Source organism: Hippopotamus amphibius, chromosome 3 (assembly GCF_030028045.1).
Source record: "Hippopotamus amphibius kiboko isolate mHipAmp2 chromosome 3, mHipAmp2.hap2, whole genome shotgun sequence".
Taxonomy (NCBI): domain Eukaryota; kingdom Metazoa; phylum Chordata; class Mammalia; order Artiodactyla; family Hippopotamidae; genus Hippopotamus; species Hippopotamus amphibius.
This window is the reverse complement of record NC_080188.1, coordinates 120721547-120741663: the sequence shown is the minus strand read 5'-3', so window position 1 is coordinate 120741663 and position 20117 is coordinate 120721547. Positions and strand designations below refer to the sequence as shown.

Here is a 20117-nt window from a genome sequence, read left to right as displayed (position 1 = left end):
CCCCTTGGAGACATATGTCCAGAAGCCTGAAGGAAGAAAGCAGTCAGGCTAAGAGAATTAAAGATGAGAGAAGGGAAAGTGGGGGGGGGGAAGAGTGAGCTGATGGCTTCTGATTTATTGGATTCATTCACTGAGATGTGTGGATCTACTCTGGTGTCTGTGTCCTGATACACAGCATCCTTGCAAAATGTCTCTCATTTCCATGAAGCCAGTTAGAGTTGGGGTCCTCTCACTAGTGGTTCACATGAGGTTCTAGATCCTACCAGATAATGAAGCACCTCCCCAACACAAAGAGAGGCACCCAATCATTTTTGCACCATTAGGAATGGAATCCTTTATTCTTTACTGAAAATAGGGCTTTGCAGAGCCCCAAACACAGTCCACCGCCATCCCTGGACAGGAGTGCCCTATGTGGGAGTGAGTGTGTGTTTGGAGTGGGCCTGATTGATTCCTGAAGCAGCCCTGGCATTTACACTGCAGGAGCCAGGCCAATGCTGTTGTTTCCCCGATCGTAAACCGAGAAATACAGTTTCAGGAAGGTCGCACCAAGGGTCCAGGTCTCCGGCTCATTAGGGTGCTGGGGTTCCCCTCGAAAGTTGGTGAAACAGAGGCCATTAGGACTCTGGGTGAGACAAAAGTACATACCTATCAACCTGAGTCCTTGACTGCAAACCCTCTCATTATCCAGAAATGGCAGCTTCTCAGATTTACATCACTCTTTTAGTAAGAACCAAGTGGCTTTTTTTTAGAAGCTGAGGCAGGGGGATGCCCATCCAAGAAGAAGAATGCCCAAGACATGTGGATTCCCTGACACACAGGGGTGGGGGAGGGAAGGATTGGAATTTTGGATTAGCAGATGCAATCTTACATACAGAGAATGGATAAACAACAAGCTCCTCATGCATAGCACAGGGAACTATTTTCAGTATTCCTTGAAAAACAGTAATGGAAAAGAATAGGAAAAAAAAAAAATATATATATATATATATATATTTTTTTTTTTTGCCACACAGCAGAAAGTAACATAACATTGTAAATCAAATATACTTCAAGAGAAAAAAAAAAGTCAAGAATGGCCTATAGTTCCCCTTTACCTTTCCTTCTGACCCATGCTCACCATTTCCTCTGAAGAGAATGCCTTTTCTTCTCCCTCTTTCCCTCCCTTTTCTTTAAGACTGTGATCTAAATCTCTAGGAAGACTCCCTAGACACATGCTCACCCTCCCTGGCCACTCCAGGCTGGATTGTGTGACTTTCCCTGGTTCTCCCCTTTGTCTGCAGCCCTCATCTCCCCTAATCCGGACCTGGCACCACTTGGCACAACCCCTGGCAGTGCCATTTCTATGGAGTCCAGTGTAGATTTTCTTCAATCCAAGCCGGCCTCCCCATGAGGCTGGGGGTTTGGAGTTACTGAAATTCCCTCTCTTCCTCAGAGCTTTCTTTGAGCCCAGCAGCCTCCTCTGAAGTCCCACAGGGAGCTGATATAAAACCTCAACCCTGTGCCGGGGCTGTGCAGTCACTGTGCACCCTTTACTCATGTGAGCATCCAACCTCCCCACAAAGGGGTCTGATAGCCCAACTCACAGAGGGGGAGCTGGGCCTTAGCAAGGAGAAATTACAGCTAAGGAAAAGGGAACTATGTAATTCATAATCTACCAGTACACTTTTGAGATGGGAAGGGAGACTCTTAATCATGATGGAGGGACAACACACTGAGACTGACCCCAGCCAACCCCATTTGTCACTTAGCCTTTATCAGGGTTTGCCTGAACTGACTTTTTTGTTCATTCATTTGAGAGGTCTGATGGAACCAAGGCTGTTTGAGGGCAATGGCCCCTAGTGTTCCCCTCTCCTTGTGTCTCACACTATGCCAGCAAAGGGTGATGTCTCCATTTCTTCCAGGATAATGGATGTTCAGACTGTCCTCTATTCTCAAGTGGTTAGTTTTGTGGGAGACAGTGGACCAACCACAGTGTCTCAGCAGCATGTGCAGGGATGTGGCTTGGCCTGCAGAGGTTACCCTCTTTCTAGCAGCAGCTCAAAGCTTCCACCACACCCAATTTTGAGAACCAGCCCCCAGGGTTGTCCCCTCACCTTCCAAGTGTAGGCTTGAGCAGGCACTGGGTAGTCATTGCCATTGATATTGAGGGTGAAGATAGGCAGTTGAGTGATGGAGCTACATGGAACCATGTACTGTTAGAAAAAGAGGAGAGAGCTTGGCCCAGCTGATCCCTAGTGTGTGGAGAACCCCAGAGTGACCCTGTGGCAGTTTCCTTCACCTCTTCACCAAAACTTGTGACGTTGATGAGCTTGTGGATGGTTTTGACCAGTCTAGTTGGGCCAACCAGTGTTGAGGTCCCAGTATCCAGAATGGCCTGGCAGCCACTGAAACAACCAATAGCCTTTCCGTCCATGGAGATGCTAAGAGACAGTGGGACAAAGTGGGCACCAGGATCACTCTGAAGTCTCCTCCCATGACTGCCCCCCTCCCAGACTGTCTGCAGAACAGCCCTTCTGCTCATGCCTTGACTTTGTTTTCCTTTGCTCTGGTCATGTAATCTTGTTTGACTTCCTTTCATTTCTTGAATGCATCAGGCTCTTTTGTGCCTCAGGGCCTTGGCATGTGCTGGTTGCTCTTCCTAGAGTACCTCAATCCCCTTTCTCTAGCTAATCTACCCTTCTTTCCAGTCTCCAGCTCAAATATCACTTTTTCAGGGAAGTCTTCCCCAGACTAGATCAGGCTCCTGTCTTGGTCATTCTATCTCGACCCTTTCTCATGTGTATGATGTATGAAAGTAGTAATTCATTATGCATGTGACTCATTTCATGTATGTCTCCCTCACTAGATATGAGGGCAAGTTGTAACCACAGTGCATCCCTCAAGTACCCCCCACACAGTGGATGCACAGTGTATGTTTGTGTAGTGAATGAGTGAATGAGTGAGTGAGAGAAGAAATGAATGAGGAGTAAGCAGAGACCTGTGTCTAGTGTCTGAACAATAATGTGTCAACCCACACAGTGAAGATGGATGATGTCTGGGGCAGTAGATGCTGACAGTGTTGAGGAAGGAAGAACAGGCTGCCCTGTGAGAGATGATTGTTTTCAAGCACGGCCCTCTTATTTGGCTCTGACACCGAGGCCCCCACCAGGTGATGCCCATGCTATTCCAGGGGACATCCAAAAGACACGTAAGCTTCTGTCTGAGAGTATCAGCCAGAATCCCATTATTTATTGACCCCTGTTTTCAAGCCACTCATGAATAACAGCTTCCTGATTCTGTCTGTCACATCCCCTGCCCACTGTGTTCCCAGGATATGTGTGTGTGTGCTGCTATCAATGGGCAGGGGGAGTGTCTCTCTGCATGAGTTGCTTTACGTCTCAAGAGTGTAGCCAACCACTCTCCATTGCTGGTAAGCTTCCCCTTAAGGCAACCAGTTTTCTCAGTTTGTCCAGGACTTTCCTTGTCTGTAAACCAGCACTTTTGTGTAATATGAGTACTCCCTTGGGCTAGGGTAGCCTTGGAGATTTGCTAATCTTATGAGAAGCCTGTTTATACTGGTGAATTTCTCCCTGATCCTCTTTTCCTCACAGTTTAGGGTCCTCTAAACATGTCACTTGCCTCAAGACATAGTGGGTGCAGGCCTCTCTGGGCTGCACACACATCTCTGGACCCTGTTCAGGATGCTGGTCAGGGCCCTGAGTGGGAGACCTGGGTGATTATGAGTCCATGTGTTGTGTGTGTATCTGTGTGTTTCTGTGTCTGTGTGTGTCCTTGGGTGTAGTGTATGTGTCTGTGTGTGACTGTGTGTCTATGTGTGCATTTGTGTTTGTCTGCATGTGTCTGTGTTCACGTATGAGAGTATAACTTGTGGTGACCCTCAGAGCTAGATGATTACCTGTTCATGGTTATCTGCCAGTAGGAGGTTTGGGACACTGGAATCCACTTGAGCTGTCCTTTGTGGTAGCTGTGGTCCACCCCACCAAACATCACCACGCTGCCTTTCTCCTTCCCGCTGAGAAAAGTAGGAAGAGGGAGGACTCCTTGTCAGAGAATAACAAGACTCAATCTCTGAGTGCTGTGCTTATCCACCCATCAGAGGCACTAGTATGGTCCCCATTTTACACACGTGAAAACTGAGGCACGGAGGAATTGAGTACCCAACCAAGGCCTGTCACTCACTAATGAATGGCACAGAAGAGGTTTGAAGCTTGGCAGCCTGGCTGGGCTCCGATCACTCACCCTTCCGTACAGGAACTTGCCCTCTCCAGCATCCAGAGTGCTCAGAGATACCCTCAGAGCCACCATGATGGAGTGGTTAGGACTTCCCTTTGTGTAGCCTGTCATTTTTCAGAAAAATCTGAGGCTGGAAGGCACTGAGGTTGTGACTTCAGGCTGACCTAGTGTTGGCTGCGTGGGCCTGTGACTTGTGACCTTCAATGGCCCGACACTCAGCGGTCTCCCACACTTTTGGTACCCCTGTCATGGAATTCCTAATAATTTTTGAACAGGAGGTCCCACATTTTCATTTTTCTGTGGCTCCTGTCAATTGTGTAGCTGGTCCTGAGCTCCCAATAAAATGTTAGTGAGGAAGTAAACATTACTGCCATCCCTCTCCTTCCTTCCATATCAGCATCAGCAAATCCTGTTGCCTTTTCGTGCACCCTGTATCCTGACACCTTCCATTGTTCTCTTTCTTGCCTCCTTGTCTTGGGTGAAGCCATTGCCCTAGAGCTCATGAGCATGGTTGTCTTGCAAAATAAATTTATTTAGAGAAACCAGTGGTGGGGCCAGATGTTGGCCTGGGCCCATAGTTAGGCTGGGCTAGACAGTCTCTCAGGGAACATCAGGATTAGGTGGTCTATAATTTTTTGTGCAACTGAGAGCATCTTATAGCTGATTGAGAGAGACCGCTTGTCCAGGTCAGACTTACTTGCTCAAGTAGAAAGCAAAGACAGGCTGAGAAATGATGCCTCGTATCTTCAAGTTGTCAAAGATGGGGGTGGTCCTTTCAATGGCGAGGCTGGGGTAACTCAGGCCCAGGATGCCATCATAGCATTTATTTTCGAACCCAGTGTGCCACCTGTTCAGCCCAAATGCCTGGCCCAGGTTGACAAGGTTCCCGATCTATAGGAGAGAAGAGGGTTCCCACATAAATGTTTGGGATGTGGGGCTGGAACTGGGATGGGCTGGCGATGCCATGAGGACCAAAGAGAAGCCCTGAGGCCTGGCTGTGACCCCGGTTAACCTCAGATGGTTAGATCATGCTGAGACAGGAATTCAGGTTCCATCTGTGCAGGGCTGTGGATTTTATCCAACAGCTGGTACTCATGCACCATCCGCAATGGGTAAAATTGGCCTCCTGCCTTCTGTAAAGGTGGGGAAACTGAGAGGACAAGATAAAGTGTTTCCCATATGAGGACAAAATGAGTGGAGAGCAGGGTAATCTTGTCTTTAGTATCACTATGATCAGATGATAAAAATGGACTGAATTCATTGCAACACATTGCAGATTCTGCACCTGCCCTGGAACACAGAAGCCCATTTTACAATGTTGATACCAGAGTTCTTATGAAAATTCTCTCTGGGAAACATGCTTTTGGAGATTTTTGTGTCTTAGAGACAGAGAAACAGAGAGAGAGAGAGGGTATTAAGACTCTGGTGGAGGAAGGCCATAGATTTCATTGGACTCTCAAAAGCCCCCTAGCGTGACAGCCCTTTTTTCAGGCCACTTTCACATCTGTGGTGCACTGCTTTCCCTGCCCAGATGCCTGAAGCCCCTGGCTGCCCCCTGTAGCCCTACATCAATTTTATTCTCTCCAAATACTTCACACCTGCATGAGTCATGGCTGGCTAGCCCAGCTCCACTGCTTTCCAATACCTGACTTTTACAAGTCCCTGGCTTTGTGCACCTCAGTTCCCTCCTCTGTATAATGGAGCCAGTCATAGTCCTTGCTGTCTGGGGTTGTTGCAGGATTAAACCTGTTATACCCACAAAGTTCTTGACACAGTCTGAGAATAGAAAAGTGGGTACTTTTTTCTCCTCTCTCCCTGTTCCCAGCAAAATGAACCTTGAGCAGCTCATGGAGAAAGCAGCTGAAAATCCACACCCGAAGCCACACTCCAGGTTAGCCATTTTGGGAGTTTGTGTGTCAAACACAAACTCCCCAGGGACAATTTTTACAGGGTGGGTGCCAGCCACTAGGGGATGTTGGGAAAGACAGGCCCTCACAGTTTGCCCATGATGTGTTTTGGATACAGTGGTAACTCCTAGGGCCAGTCGTGACTCAGCTTATGGTTTCCAGTTACCTGGACAGTGTCATAGCCAAGAGATCCAGCAATCCTCCCATAGCCGTATATGAGATCAAAGATCCGGCATGTGCGCTTGAAAGTGGTGGACAAGCGAGGGTTGAAGAGCCTGTTTGCACCTGAAGACACAAGAGATGAATGTCCCTCAGGTGCCAAGGATGGTAGCTGGGAGAGTGAGTATAAGAGGGTAGTGGTGGGGTGGAGAAAGTACTCACGGCAGGCAGGGCTGGAGCAGTAGATGGAGAACACCCACAAATCAGCTGAGCCTGTGTCAAAGACAACCCTGAACTCCTGAGGGGGTGTTCCAATGGTGATGTTTCCCAAGTAGACCATCTACTGGGGCAGGGAAGGGGTGGTTACAGCAGGCCTGGGTGCCCGGGCAACTGTCAATTCCCACAGTGCCTCCCTTGCACGTGTCCCATGTCTCCTGATATCACTTTCTATCCACCCTCCTTCACAGCTTCTGCTCAAACCTGTGCATTCCTTTGATTTCTTTTTTTTTTTTTTTCTATGTAGAATCCTAGTTCCATGACCAGGGATTGAACCTGTGTTAGTGCATTATTAACACAGAGTCTTAAACACTGCTGTCTTAACCTGATGCCTTCATTTGATAAGCTCTCCAATCTCCCCTTCAAGGCTCAGCCTGAGTGTTTCCTTCTCGAGATGGGCCTCCTCGGTCTTCCCTGGGCACTTCTTCTAAACTCAGAGCATGTCCTTTGAACACCATGTACTTGGCCCTTTTATTATACATGCATTTACTCATTGCCTATCTCTCTGGCTGGTCTAGGTATTCTTGAAGGAGAGATGAGACCTTTATAAAATCAATAACAATAACCACAGTCTTAGATTTTTATGGAGTCACAGGCCATAGGGCTCAGTAACTTTTTTCTATTGTCCTCCTTGGATCTGTAGAGGCTGAGCTTCCTCTGCCTGAGGTTTCAAACTCGATGTGCAGTTTGCTATATCTTCTGATTAGACATAGCTCACCTTTCACCTAAAACTCTGTGGCTCACTTAGTTCAGAGAGAAGAATCTCCCTCAAACTAATGACATATTTTTGGCACAGAAATGGAGGTTTACCTGCACCCTGGTCATTTCTGGGCCCGGTCACCACAGACCAAGTGCTGAGGATGAGAATACCTTTTCCTCTGGGAATGGGCTCCCTGTTCCTCAGTGTTTCTGCTTCCTGCAATAAGCCTACACCCAACATCCATCCTGGTACCTCCAAGTGAATCCCAGTGTTAGGGCAGAGCACCAGGGGGCCCTGTGGAACAGCATCCTCCCCTCACACTCACATCCTGGTGGTTCCTCAGGGGGTGAAGAAAAACTTTCGGGTCATCAGTGGCATTCTGGAACCTGTCGTCAGTGTTCTCCAGGAAATTTGTCAGCAGGTTTTTCTCCCTGAGGGGTTCTCGCATGGTGTTGATCTTCCTTAGAGGGATTCTTTCACCGAGCATTTGAAAATGGAGAAAAAAGAAGGGCAGCAATCACCTGTCCATATTATTGTATGACCGTCATACCTTGCAATGTAATGATGCTGTGTATTTACCCAGCATTTTTAGAGTTGTTATTATCAGGACACCAAGCAAAGAGCAGGGCAAACATCTCAGTTTGAATGTAGGTTCCATTCTGTAATCTTGAGTTATGTCAAATGTACATTTGGAGTCTCAGCTTCCCCATGAGTAAAAAGGTCAAATATAGTAACCCACATCCCCCGTATAGAATGCTGTGGATATTTAGTGAGATGATGGATATAATGTACTGGATATGTAGGAAGTCTCAACAATGACAGCTCTTACCATTGGTATTGCCATCCTGCAATATTTTTTTTCTAAGAAAGCTCTAGGAAGGAGGTAGAAGTGGGATCATTAACTTATTTTTACAGGGGAGGGACTGAAATGCAGGGAGTTTGTGACTTGGCTGTTGTCACCCTGCTTGTTAGAGGTAAAAAAACATAGAAGTAGCCTTCCTGATCTTTCTCAAAGTCTCAAGCAAAAGAGAAAGTTGAGAGAGAATGCCAGGAAATGGGGTATAAGAAAGGAAATGAAGAGGCTATAGAAGGAAGGAAGAGTCAAAAGAGGAAGAAAAAAATCAGGGATTTCTGCATGCACAGAGACAGCAAAAGAGATGGAGAGATAAAAGAGAGAGATACAGAGATGAAGAATGGACACATTCACACAGAGATGGAGAGAGAGCAGAGAGAAGACTTAGAAGCAAATACAGGAGAAGTGCTCTTCCATTGGACCACACTTACGGTGGCAGGTGTTGTGCACTGAACAATTTGAGAGTCCCATTCTCAAAGAGGTCATGATGTGACTGAACCCCCAGAGTTGTGCAACCCTAAATGCCCACCCCAAGACCCTTGGGCTTCTCAGTGCCCATGGCAAGGAACACATCAATCAGTGTGAGTTGATCTTTCAGGCTGTCAGGGAATGATTATATTTCTTCTAACTCTGTTGGGTCGAAGAATCAGAAAACAAGAAAAACCAGAGAGAGGAGATGATGCCACTTACAGTCCATATACTTACATGACTAGGCACTCTGAAAGAGACAGCAGCACAAGGATCCCAAGCCACTTCATGTTTCTTTCCTTGTTGCAATTACTCAGGAAAGAGCATGTAGTAGTGGACAAGATCTCCTAGTTATATAAGCTCTGACCTTCCCTAATTGTCCCTTTTGGCCACCAATGGATCTAAAAAGAAATATGAACCTGTTGATAAAATCTTTCCCTCCATTAGTGCCCTAGGGGTGTGGACACAGAAAATTCTCAGAATACAGAGGATTCTACTGTAATCTCTTCCTTGGGGCTTTGCTGCAAAAGCAAACTGAACTTCATGGACTAACTAGGAGTTGGGAGACTCTTGCCAACTTGAAGGTAAGATACTGGTAGTAGCGGGATAAAAATAAAAGCTAGGGACTGTGCTTGACATGTGTGATCTCTTGTGGTCTTCCCAGCAAATTCATGAGATGTGCATTGCTGTCCTCAGGTTGACTGGAGATAGCTAGAAGGAAAAGAGATCAAATGGCAAAGGGAAGACTTGAGGGACAGCCCAGTTACCTATGAGTGCTTGGATTTAGATAGTGGGAGAGATGGCAGAGATTGGGGGCACTTGTGATGGCAATCTGCATCAAAAATCTAGGCTAGAATAATATTACAATTGAAGAATTTCACTACTGGAAGAAATGTGATGCATGCATCTGCAAGATACATCATATCATCTGAGAAAGAGTTCCGGAACTCCCTGTGTTCTGGAGTCTAGATTAGATGCTGGAAAATTAAAGTCTGATAAGACACAGGTGGACTTTATCTTCAGGTAGATAACAGTCTAGGGCAGTTCTCACAAACTCATGGCCCAGGAGGCAAAATCAGTGAATAGAATGGCTGGGTGGGCATCATGGATATAGGGCAGGCAGCACATGACCTACCATCAGGGGCAGCCTCGGCTTAGCTTCAACCAGTGACTGCCAGGCTGGAAGGCAGTCTGGATGGCCATGTTTTCAAGATGTCAGAAATCTTGATATTTATGTCAATTCCTTGATTTTAAATGTGAGAATGTATTTTTTTTTTCTTACACACATAGTGTGAGCCAAACCTGAAACAATTCTATGCTGGATTCAGCCTGCAGGTTTTTATTTTTTCTTTAGAGGTGGGAGTAGAAAGGGGACAGGGAGAGGGTTCTATTCATTTTGGTAGAATGAATAAGAGACTGAATGCAACTTAAGCATGTTAGTTTCCCTTCTATTTTTAAAGAAAAATCACCAGAGTCACATAAAGCAATGAACTGAATAATGTCCACTTGCTAAGCATCTGATTTAATTCCTCAAGAGGATCCACAACTTGAAATATGTTGTCTACAACACCAAACATAGAAAGAAATAATTATTCAATGTTTTATCTCTGAAAAGAGATGGGAAACACCACTCAGAGATTCTGCTCAGCCTGAGATGAACAAGCTACATGTTAAAATGTTATTCTGGCCAAAGTAGAACAATGGAGTTTTATGGCTCCTTCCAGGATTTCCAGGGCTTGGGTGTTGTTGCATGAGATCTATTTAGGCCTGTACCTTGAGTAGAACAGCGGGAATCTGTCCACATCAACAGGTAGGTGCTAGATGGGGTGCTGCAACTTCCTACTCACTTTTGCACATTGTTACAGTTTGGTTTTGGTGGTTCAATCCCTATGGAGGGGATTTGACAGCACTTACCAAATGACATACACAAAAAAAATTTAGCTCAGCCTTTCTTCTTCTAGGGATTTATCCCAAAGTTACACTGGCAAAAAACACAAAAGACATACAAACAAGGTATTCATTGAAACATGGTTTGTAAAGGCCAATGATTAGAAACATAGCTGAAGTGCCCATCCACTGGGGAGCTTTGAATAAGGCATAGGGCAACTGAAGAATTGGGTATAATGGGGATGCAGGAAGGAATGGAATGGCTGAGAAATTCAGGATACACTGTTTAGTTTTGAAAAAAGAGGGACCAGAAAGGTGCTTATAGTTTGTTGCTTTTCCATATACACTAATCTATTTTCAATAAGAAAGAGTGGAAAAATAAATTAAAAGCTAATAAAAATTGTAATTTATGGGGGATGGACGGGACAGAAGTGAGATATTTCTTGTTTTATACTTTGATTTTGCAACCATGTAAATGTGTTACAGAATCAAAAAAATAGATAAATAAACAGATCTGTGCAACTTGAGAACTAAGACAAACCTAATTCTATCAAGTTGGTGATATAGCCACACAGAACAAAACATTACTTAAGTGGCTTTAAATTGCAGAATTTTGACTCTACATTCAGCGTGGGATATCTTCTAAGGACAGAGACAAACAAACAAACAAAACACCTTCCCTCAAAAACAAAACCAAAACAAAAAGTCAAAGAAATCTGAAACTGTATCCAACACCTTCTGTTGGTGATATTGCTGCTGTTGTTTTGAAAGTATCCTAAGTATGAGAAAACAAGTTGCAGAAACTAAGTAATTAACCCTATGTGGTGTTGAAGCAAGACTTTCAGTGGAAGAGACAGAAGAGATTTAAGTGTACAATGAAAAAGCTTAACTAAATGCCTGGGGTCTTAAATGTTGAATTGGAATATATGTTGGCACCAATGCATTTTTTTCCTTTTTTTTTTAAGGAAAATATCTTATTCTTGGCTCCAACCACTAAAAGCCTAGAAGCAATGGCAACTTGATAACAGTGACTATCCTGAGGCCTAGCTTGTGACCTCTAAAAACCATTTTCCACCACAGGATCCAGAGATTCTGGATGAAATGGCTGATTTCAAGGCTGGGCCAAGAAATGTACAAGATAAGCCTGGGAATCTTGAAGGACCAGAAAATCAAGGGCCTTCAAAAAGGACAGGGGGCAGACAAAAAGTTTAGGAATCCATATGAAGAGGCCAAAAGGGGACCATTTTGAAACAGGAGGGAAGGAGACAGGGCACACACTTTGAAAGAATGGCATAATCTGAAGGTATGACATAAACTGAGTAGAACAAAATGAGTCCAAGAGGGCAGACAATTGACTTCCACTAGGCGTTGAGCCTCAGTAATACAAGCATAAGGATCAAAGAGTGAGCTGTGGCCCTGTTCTTGGAAATCCCTGAACTTTCCTGAAATAGCTGGAATAACCCTCCAGCTCATTAGCCTATGAAAGTACCCACCCCTGTAAAAACTGACTACCCCATACGCTGGTGCCTTTCTCACCTTCTGAGGTGGTGCACAGTCTGTCTGTGGAGTGTGTTTTTGCCTAAATATATTTATTTACCTATCAGTTTGTCTCTCACTGAACTCTTTCTGTGATGAGACATCAAGAACCTGAGAATCCTTGAGTTTTGAAACCAAGTCTGTGATCTCAGTTGGCCCGCTTTGGGTTTTGTCCGTGTTCAAGCACTGGCCACATGGGTTCAAGTTTCAATCAGGGATCTGGCTGGACTTGTGTCCTGGCATGTGGGTTCAAATTCCAATCTGATGAGTAGAGTTTTAGCAGGCAAGCATGAAGTGGCAGAAATAAAGTAAGAAAATGGTGAGAGTGAGGTCTTGGTCCTAAAGAGACCTGTGGTACTGATCTCAGAGAGGCAGCAGTGAGTGGTGGTGTGTAGTGAGATGTTAATTCCCTGCCCAGGAATTGAACCTGGGTCATCTGGGTGTAGACAAGGAGTCCTAGCCTCCAGACCAGCAAGGCTAGAGGCTAAAAGCTATTTTTCCCTGTCTCTGGCCCCCCAGTGAAAACTTTATTTCTCACAGAGGCTAAAATTGTAAAAGCGGGTACAAGGTTTTTTATTAGAGTCATAGCATAAAAACTGGTGGGGGAGCTCACAGAGAAACAATTTGTTAAGACAGAGGCAAGGCAGAGATGCACACCTGGAGAGAAAGCGTTTTGGTGTCCTCCTTAATGAGGAGGAGTTCAGTATAGAGGCGGTTACATCATTTATATAGGGCACTTCTTCCGGATCTTTGTTTACTTTTGCCTATTATCTGGTTTATTATGAAAATGTATTTTTTTATTGGCAGCTTTCGGTCTTCATTGCTGTATACAGCATTTCTTTATTTGCTGCACAGGGGCTACTCTTCATTGTGGTGTGTGGTCTCCTCATTGCGGTGTCTTCCTTTATTTTGGTGCATGGGCACTAGGTATGTGGGCTTCAGTATTTGTGGCACACTGGCTCAGTTTTTTGCTTTCAGGCTCTAGAGAGCAGGCTCAATAGTTGTCATCCACTGGCTAGGTTGGTCCACTGTAGTGGGATCGTTCTGGAGCAGGGATTGAACCTTTTCCCCTTCCATTGGAAGGTGAATTCTTAACCACTGCACCACCAGGGATGCCCCCAATTATCTAGTTTCTTTCTTCAAACATGACCTGTCCCAGGACCCTCCCCATCATGCCTGCACAACATTTTTCAAGATGGATTTCAGCCCAAAGGCCTATGGGAATGCCTTACCATGACATATTAAGGGGTGGCGTCCTCTCCTTTGTGACCTCCAAGGAGCCTATCTGTACATGTGTAATATCTCTCTTGTCCCAAGCATGTGGAGTGTATGACCTCTTGATCTCTTAACAGGGTTTAGCCCCTCCCTGCCCCTGCCATAAATGTGTTGAATATTCAGTTATTTACCCTATTCCTGTTGCGGTTTCTTATATTGAAGTGCAGGTATCGAAATGTAGACAGAAGTCCAGTCATCAGTGTGTAGTCTTGGAGCCCATCTGTGTGTTGCCTCAGGAAATGTAAAATATGGACTAGTAATGAATGTCCATCCTGGAGCTCAGCTTCTACACTGAGACATGAAATGTAAATGGCAGGCCAGATGTAAATGCCTAGCCTGGAGCCCATCTATCTCCAACAACAAATTCCCTCTGAGAAATGTGATCCCCAAAAAGTCTTCATTGGGACCATGAAATATGAATGTGTGTCTTCTGCAGCTTCTTCATGCTGGTGTGTGGGATGTAAAACCCTACCTAGTTGGGGTTACAGAGCTCTCGTCCTGTCTAATTAAGGGTCCCAGGGTGACTTCTGTTGCTTTTTCAGCAGGATCTATTATGAGGAGTGGCTGGGATCGCTCAATCACCATCATTTTGTCTGAGAACCTGTTGTGTCCTTAGAAATAACACACTAGACAAGTAGATTAAGAAGGCAGGGGTGAGAGATCAGTAAAAATATATATATATATATTGTAACCAGGGGTCCAAACAGGATTAGCAAAGTTTGGGGCATGCTCTTTAAAGGAATGGAGCCATTTGGCATGATCATATACATTTTTGATGTCCTCTCCAATTAGCCCAGTATAATTGATATAGGTATAACAGGCCCAGTTTGAAGTAGTTGCTGGAGTGACCACATGAACATTAATAAACAAAATAGATCTCATTTTTTTTTGTTTGTTTTCAGGAGAATAAGCCTGAAAACTAGTCCAGACCTGCCACTTTGGGGAAATGTGTAGCCAGGTAGCCAGGTGTCTTGTTTCATCTAAGTAGGTTTTAATCTTTGGTGTGGTATGAACACATAGAGAACAGGTTATATTGCTCTGAAAAATTTTTCATTAATAGTCAAAGCAGACCTGACTGTTGATGATGTTAGTGTTATCCTAAGTATGAGAAGATGCAAGAATTTGACCTCATAAAATCTTCTCTGGAAGTATCTAACTATCCGGAGACCTGTTCCTCCAGTTTTTTTTGCAGAGCACAAAGTGCCTCCTTTTTGATTCTTACACTGAACTCCTATCGAGGGTGTTGAAGGTCAGCAGATGCAGGGGCGGTGCTTTAGTCCTTGTAGAGGTGGATGGCAAGTGTCAGTTTCCGGTTGGCCGGGCCCCTTCATGGTCACAAGTTTACCCATGTTTTGGGGGCATGTCATTACTGTTTCATCCATGATGCTAGGATGGCTCATTCCTATGTCTGGTGAAATTTCATTGAAGGCCACCCAATGTGCCGTTCCTTGACTTGGCCCTGCTAACAGTAACCGAAAACCTCAGGGTCACCTGTCTAGTCTTTGATGGTCCTGGAAAACATTCCTTCTTGTTGCCTCTTTCCATATCTAGATTTAGACTCTTACAATCACTGATCTCACATGGAACCATATATCCTTATTTTACGAGAGTCTCAATCACACATGTGGTAATGCAGGAAACAACAATTTCTTGAAACACTTCATATAGAAAATAATATACCTAGCAGTATTAGAGAGGTCATAAGTAAGAATTGAGGTCAAGAACTTCCATTAGGTGCAGCCTAGTATATACCCATGTTACCTGACTTGTCTGTTCTGTAGTAATCCTTATTTTTCAATGTTATTGTATATTGGTATTGTTCATAAGGCACTGAACCTAACTTCAAGTGTAACTATACTGATGATCCCTAGTATGATCTAATTGTTCCCAGCACAGAGGAGCTAATAATGCTGCTGAAAATCTAAGAGGTTTTAATCTTAGGATGGAGCAGGAAGATAAAAATAATTAATTTTTCCATTTTACGCACAGGTGTAAATTACCAACTTGTTGTAAATCATAAGTAGCATGAGATGAAGAGCTTTTATATATCTGATACAAACAGAGGTGAAATGCCATCAGTATGTCAGACAAAATTCATAAAAATTATCTCATAGTTAGCCATTTGCTTAATGTTATGTAATTAACTTTTGTTCTGTTTGAGTCTAGTGAAGTGGGTACCTTGATCACTGGAAATTGCAAAAGGCATATCCTAAGTGGAAAACACAATTTTAACCTTTTTTTTTTTTTTCCCATTGTGAGTGCATCAGCCCTGTAGCCAGAAAAGGCTTTAACTCATAAAAATAAAAAAAAAAAAAATGAGCTTTCTCAGGGAGCCAGGAAAAGCCAAATGTCTATCTTGTATTTCCCATAGCCCTGACTGTTTATTTTACAGCCTTTGTTGACCCCTTTTCAATTCCCTGTTTTAGGGGGAGATCATTGTCATGTTTTAAGGACATCAGAATGGCAAAAGCCTGACAATGAGGGGTTCATTTTTGAAGAAGCAGAATGAACTTTATTTACACTTGCCATAGTCTTTAAAGATCATTGTGAAATACTACTTATTTAGTCAACCAAAGTAACAAAATATCTTAAAAGCAAATAAAAATCACTTAAAGGCTAGATAATTCACACAGTCTGTTATCAAAAGTAGCATTCCAAGAAAACTTTGTTTTCTTAACAGAGATTGACAGCCAAATTCCAGTTTGATAACATACAATATCAAAACGGTTTAGAACACTCAGTCACATAGGATAAAACATCTCAATGTGGCACCAAACACATTTATTAATAGTTTTAATCCTTTTGTTTATGTGTAAATGTAAGCCAAAATTAATTAATTACCATTTTAATAGCTTGCTTTATTCCTAGGTGTTCATCCAAATTTCTTTTGTCAGTTGCATTTTTTCCCAAAAAGTTTCTTCACATTGAATTATTTTCTTTGCTTACAACTTAACTACAGGTAGCATATATAAACCCTAGGCACAATAGAAGTGTTAGACTTAATGCTGATGACTTTAAAGACATGTCTATATTAATTAGATTAATGAACATTAACACAAATAATTAATTTAATATTGATTTTTCCCATTTCACATCAACCTGAAATTTATTCAGCTTAATTTCTTTTGTATTTAGAACTGTTTGATTTGTAAGTGCTTGCTTTTCTTTAAGCCAATTAAATAGAGCCCATTTACAAATTAATCTCAGCAAGAGTATGCAAAGACAAAGGTATACTGAGTCCTACATATATATCCAAAAAGACAGAGATCTCATCGTTTCTGCTAGAGATTTAAAATGTTTCTTGCCCCCCTCCCTGCTCCCCATTTTCTTTCCCTTGGATTGAAATTATGTTAATTATGCCAAGGTTGAAATGTCAGGGAAAGGGAGCTGTGATTGTATATCTCAACAGCCTGATAAGGGTTAACTTTAAGCTTTCTCCTAGGCATATTTTTGTTCTGTCAGGGTCAGAATTCTGAAAAATATATTTTAACAAGTAAGTTTTTTTAATTGTATTTGAAAAAAGAACCGAATGTGTCAAGTAAAAAAAATTTATCTTAAACTACTTTCTCTGTAATCTAAAGAATATTTAGACTTAGTATTTATGTAAATATTGAATTTAAATATTTATTTTAATATTTAATAGTCCACACTATTAAAGGTGATCTTTCTCTTTCTGTAGTGATGGTTTCATAGTTACAATTTTAAGAAGATAGTACTAAAATTGGCTGTGACAACAGGGGCTGCCTGGGTGATAAAATGTTGTCCCAGCCAGGAATGTCCCCCTGGGGAGGTGGGATCTTTATATGTTCAGAAAAATCAGAATGAGTAAGAGAAATTTCACAAGTAGGGGATGCTGGGTCCCCACCACTGTGAGTTGGGAGAAGTTAGAAGAGGATTCTTTAGAATTTTAGGAGAGATTTTCCTCATTCCTCAGGCTTTTGATTAAACAGAAAGTGGTGAACCAAAAAGAACCTCAGTCCAATTTTCCATCCTGTGGCAATAAAGTTCTAATTGAGAGATACCCATTTTCAGGCTAGTTTTCCATTCCCCAACTGAAATAAAGGCTAGGCACTGCTGCAGTAGAACCCAAGTTTTTCTCTTTTCCCAGCCGATCTTGCTTAGAAATGGGATCCTCCCATATCAAGTAACCTGCAACCAAGAACAGGGCAAGGCTCCTAGAATGGAATGCAGCATCCTAGAAATGTTTAATATGAGGCTGGTGCCTGAAGGGATGTGGTGTGTCCCCTTAATTATGTACAAACCTGGTGGCATTTTAACTGTATTTGCCCACTGAATACTGACCATATGTCTCTGGCTCACATAGAAGACTCACTGGAGGAACCCAACCTAGCATGGACAGAAAAGGACTTTTGATCCAGTGCAGACCAATTGCCAGAAATTTTCTTAGGAGGAATCCCTTGTCAATAGGGCTTATTGTGCTTGAGTGTTTTCCTGGAGACTGATTATCTATAAAGCCTAGGACATAAGCTGTTTGGAAGTGGCCAGCCCAGTAGGTAGTTTCTTACAGGTTATGGTCTGTTAAGGCCTGGAATGAAGGCAGAACCCCTGGAGGAGCTGGAGCTGGCTTCAATGGAAAGTGCCACAGGATCAGAATCTGAGGTCTGAGAGATGAGAATATTCCCATAGAGGATCTTGGGACACAGAGTCGTGTGAGAGATTAATCAGCAGTGGAACCCCAAGCCTATTGCCCTGTTTGTTTGCATCTAAGGTACAATTGAAGGAGACATAATGTTGAGGTGCAAAAGAGACCTTGATTCCTGAGTGGAGTAGATTAGGAAATTGTAGGGAATAAAAAGTGAAGTGCTTTGTGCATGCCTGGCAGGCTGCTTGGCAAAAAGACATTGGAAGACATTGGGCCCCATGGTAGGTAATGTTTCTTCCCTGAGGAATAAAGTGTGGTGCCTTGCAGGGCACAATTGGTAGAAGAGAGTAGCAGGCACTGAGCTCCAGCTCCAGGTTCATTGCTTGCTGATGAAGAACTGCATGGGCTCAGCGCATGCTGAGAGTTGTATTTAATGGGGGTGGGGAGAGAGAAGGAAGGAGATCTTAGAGTTCTAAGAGTTTCAGTAAAAAAGTGAGAAGGAGTGCATGTGAAAGAGAGAAGACACACCTTGGACTCTGGAAATCAGAGAGCTGGGATGCAGCCCTGCCAGTCTTAGAAAGAGAACAAAACAGAGAGCTGAGAGTAAACATATTATCCTGGAAGAAAGAGTTAAAGTCAGAAGTCTCCAGCCAGTAGTTTGTGAGAGACGTGCCAGTTATATCAGATTCCTGGGTTTCAGCACCATCTGATCCCAGAGAGGCAGCAGTGAGCAGTGGGGTGAAGCAAAATCTTAATTCCCCACTCAGGTAATGCACTTGTGTTACTTGCATGAAAACTAGGAGTCCTAGCCACCAAAACAGCAAGGGCTAGAGGCCAGAAGCTACTTTTTTCCTGGTTCCTGTCTCCAGGGTAAAATACATTTCCCATGAAGGCCAAAAGTGAAAAAGCAGGTGCAAAGTTTATTGTTAGAGACATAGCATGACAAAGAAAGGGAAAACATAAAGAAAAAGAATTTGTTTAGTTAAGGCAGAAACAAGGCAGAGATGCACTCCCAGAGAAATAACCTGTGGGCATCCTTTGCAATGGGGAGGAACACAATAAAGAGGTGGTTAAAAAACTTTAGGGACAGATGGCTTCACAGTTGAATTCTATCAAACCCTTAGAGAAGAGATAACACATATCCTCCTCAAACTCTTCCAAAGTATAGCAGAAGGAGTAACACTCTCAAATGCATTCAAAGAGGCCACCTTCACCCTGATGCCAAAAACAAAGAAGTCATAAAAAAAGAAAATTAGAGGCCAATATCAATGATGAGTATAAATTCAAAAATCCTAAACACAATGCTAGGAAACAATCCAACAGCACATTAAAAAGGTCATACAGCATGATCAAGTCAGGTTTATTCCTGGAATGCAAGGATTCTTCAATATACACAAATCAATCTGTGTGATGTATCATATTATGAAACTGGAGCCTAAAAACCATATGATCATCTCAATAGATGTGGAAAAAGCTTTTAAAAAATTAACAACCATTTATGATAAAACCTCTCCAGAAAGTGGGCATAGAAGGAAATTACCTCAACATAATAAAATCCACATATGACAGACTAGCAGCCAACAACATTCTAAATGGTGAAAAACTGAAAGAATTCTAAGAACAAGAACAAGAAAAGGGTGCTCAGAGTCAGGACTACTAGTCAACATAGTTTTGGCAGTTTTAGCCACAGCAATCAGAAAATAAAATGATATAAAAGGAATCCACATTGGAAAGGAAGGAGTAAAATTGTCACTCTTTGCAGATGACATGATATTATACATAGAAAACCCTGAAGAAACTTCCAAAAACCTGCTAGCATTAATCGATGAATTTAGTAAAGTAGCAGGATATGAAATGAATACACAAACATCTCATGCTTTATTATACACTAACAATGAAAATCAAAAACAGAAGTTAAGGAAACAATCCCATTTACCATTGCAATTGAAAGAATAAAATACCTACTAATAAACCTGCCTAAATAGGCAAAATAATTGTATGTAGAAAATTATGACATTCGTGACAGAAATCAAAGATGGAACAAAGGGATAGAGGGGCATACTGTGTTTTGGCAGCATTAACATTCTGAAAATGATTATCCTACCCAAAGCAAAATACAGATTCCAGCAATCAATATCAACTTTCCAATGACATTTTTCACAGAACTAGAGCAAGAAATTTTATGATTTGTATGGCAAAGCAAAATACCCTGAATAGCCA

At 42.9% G+C, this 20117-nt stretch overlaps 1 protein-coding gene across 1 annotated transcript; it reads right to left on the bottom strand.

The window, feature by feature from the left end:
* Nucleotides 1-469: 469 nt before the first annotated feature.
* Nucleotides 470-8892, bottom strand: LOC130848763 (pregnancy-associated glycoprotein 2-like). The gene is made up of 9 exons (XM_057727164.1): nucleotides 8834-8892; nucleotides 7601-7748; nucleotides 6522-6639; nucleotides 6307-6425; nucleotides 4931-5124; nucleotides 3896-4012; nucleotides 2279-2420; nucleotides 2094-2192; nucleotides 470-622 (listed from the first exon to the last, which is right to left on the bottom strand). Exons 1-9 carry the CDS (start codon nucleotides 8884-8886, stop codon nucleotides 470-472), a joined length of 1143 nt encoding a protein of 380 aa, XP_057583147.1. The 5' UTR covers nucleotides 8887-8892.
* Between the last annotated feature and the right edge of the window lie 11225 nt (nucleotides 8893-20117).

Bases quoted from the DNA above. Each gene is read 5' to 3' on its own strand.
- LOC130848763 (XM_057727164.1), bottom strand. From the start codon at position 8,886: ATGAAGTGGCTTGGGATCCTTGTGCTGCTGTCTCTTTCAGAGTGCCTA. The intron at 6,640-7,600 runs GTGAGTGTGAGG...CTGCCCCAGTAG, and splicing joins CCCTGAGGAACCACCAGGAT to ATGGTCTACTTGGGAAACAT. The intron at 5,125-6,306 runs GTAACTGGAAAC...TCTCTCCTATAG, and splicing joins TTGGCTATGACACTGTCCAG to ATCGGGAACCTTGTCAACCT.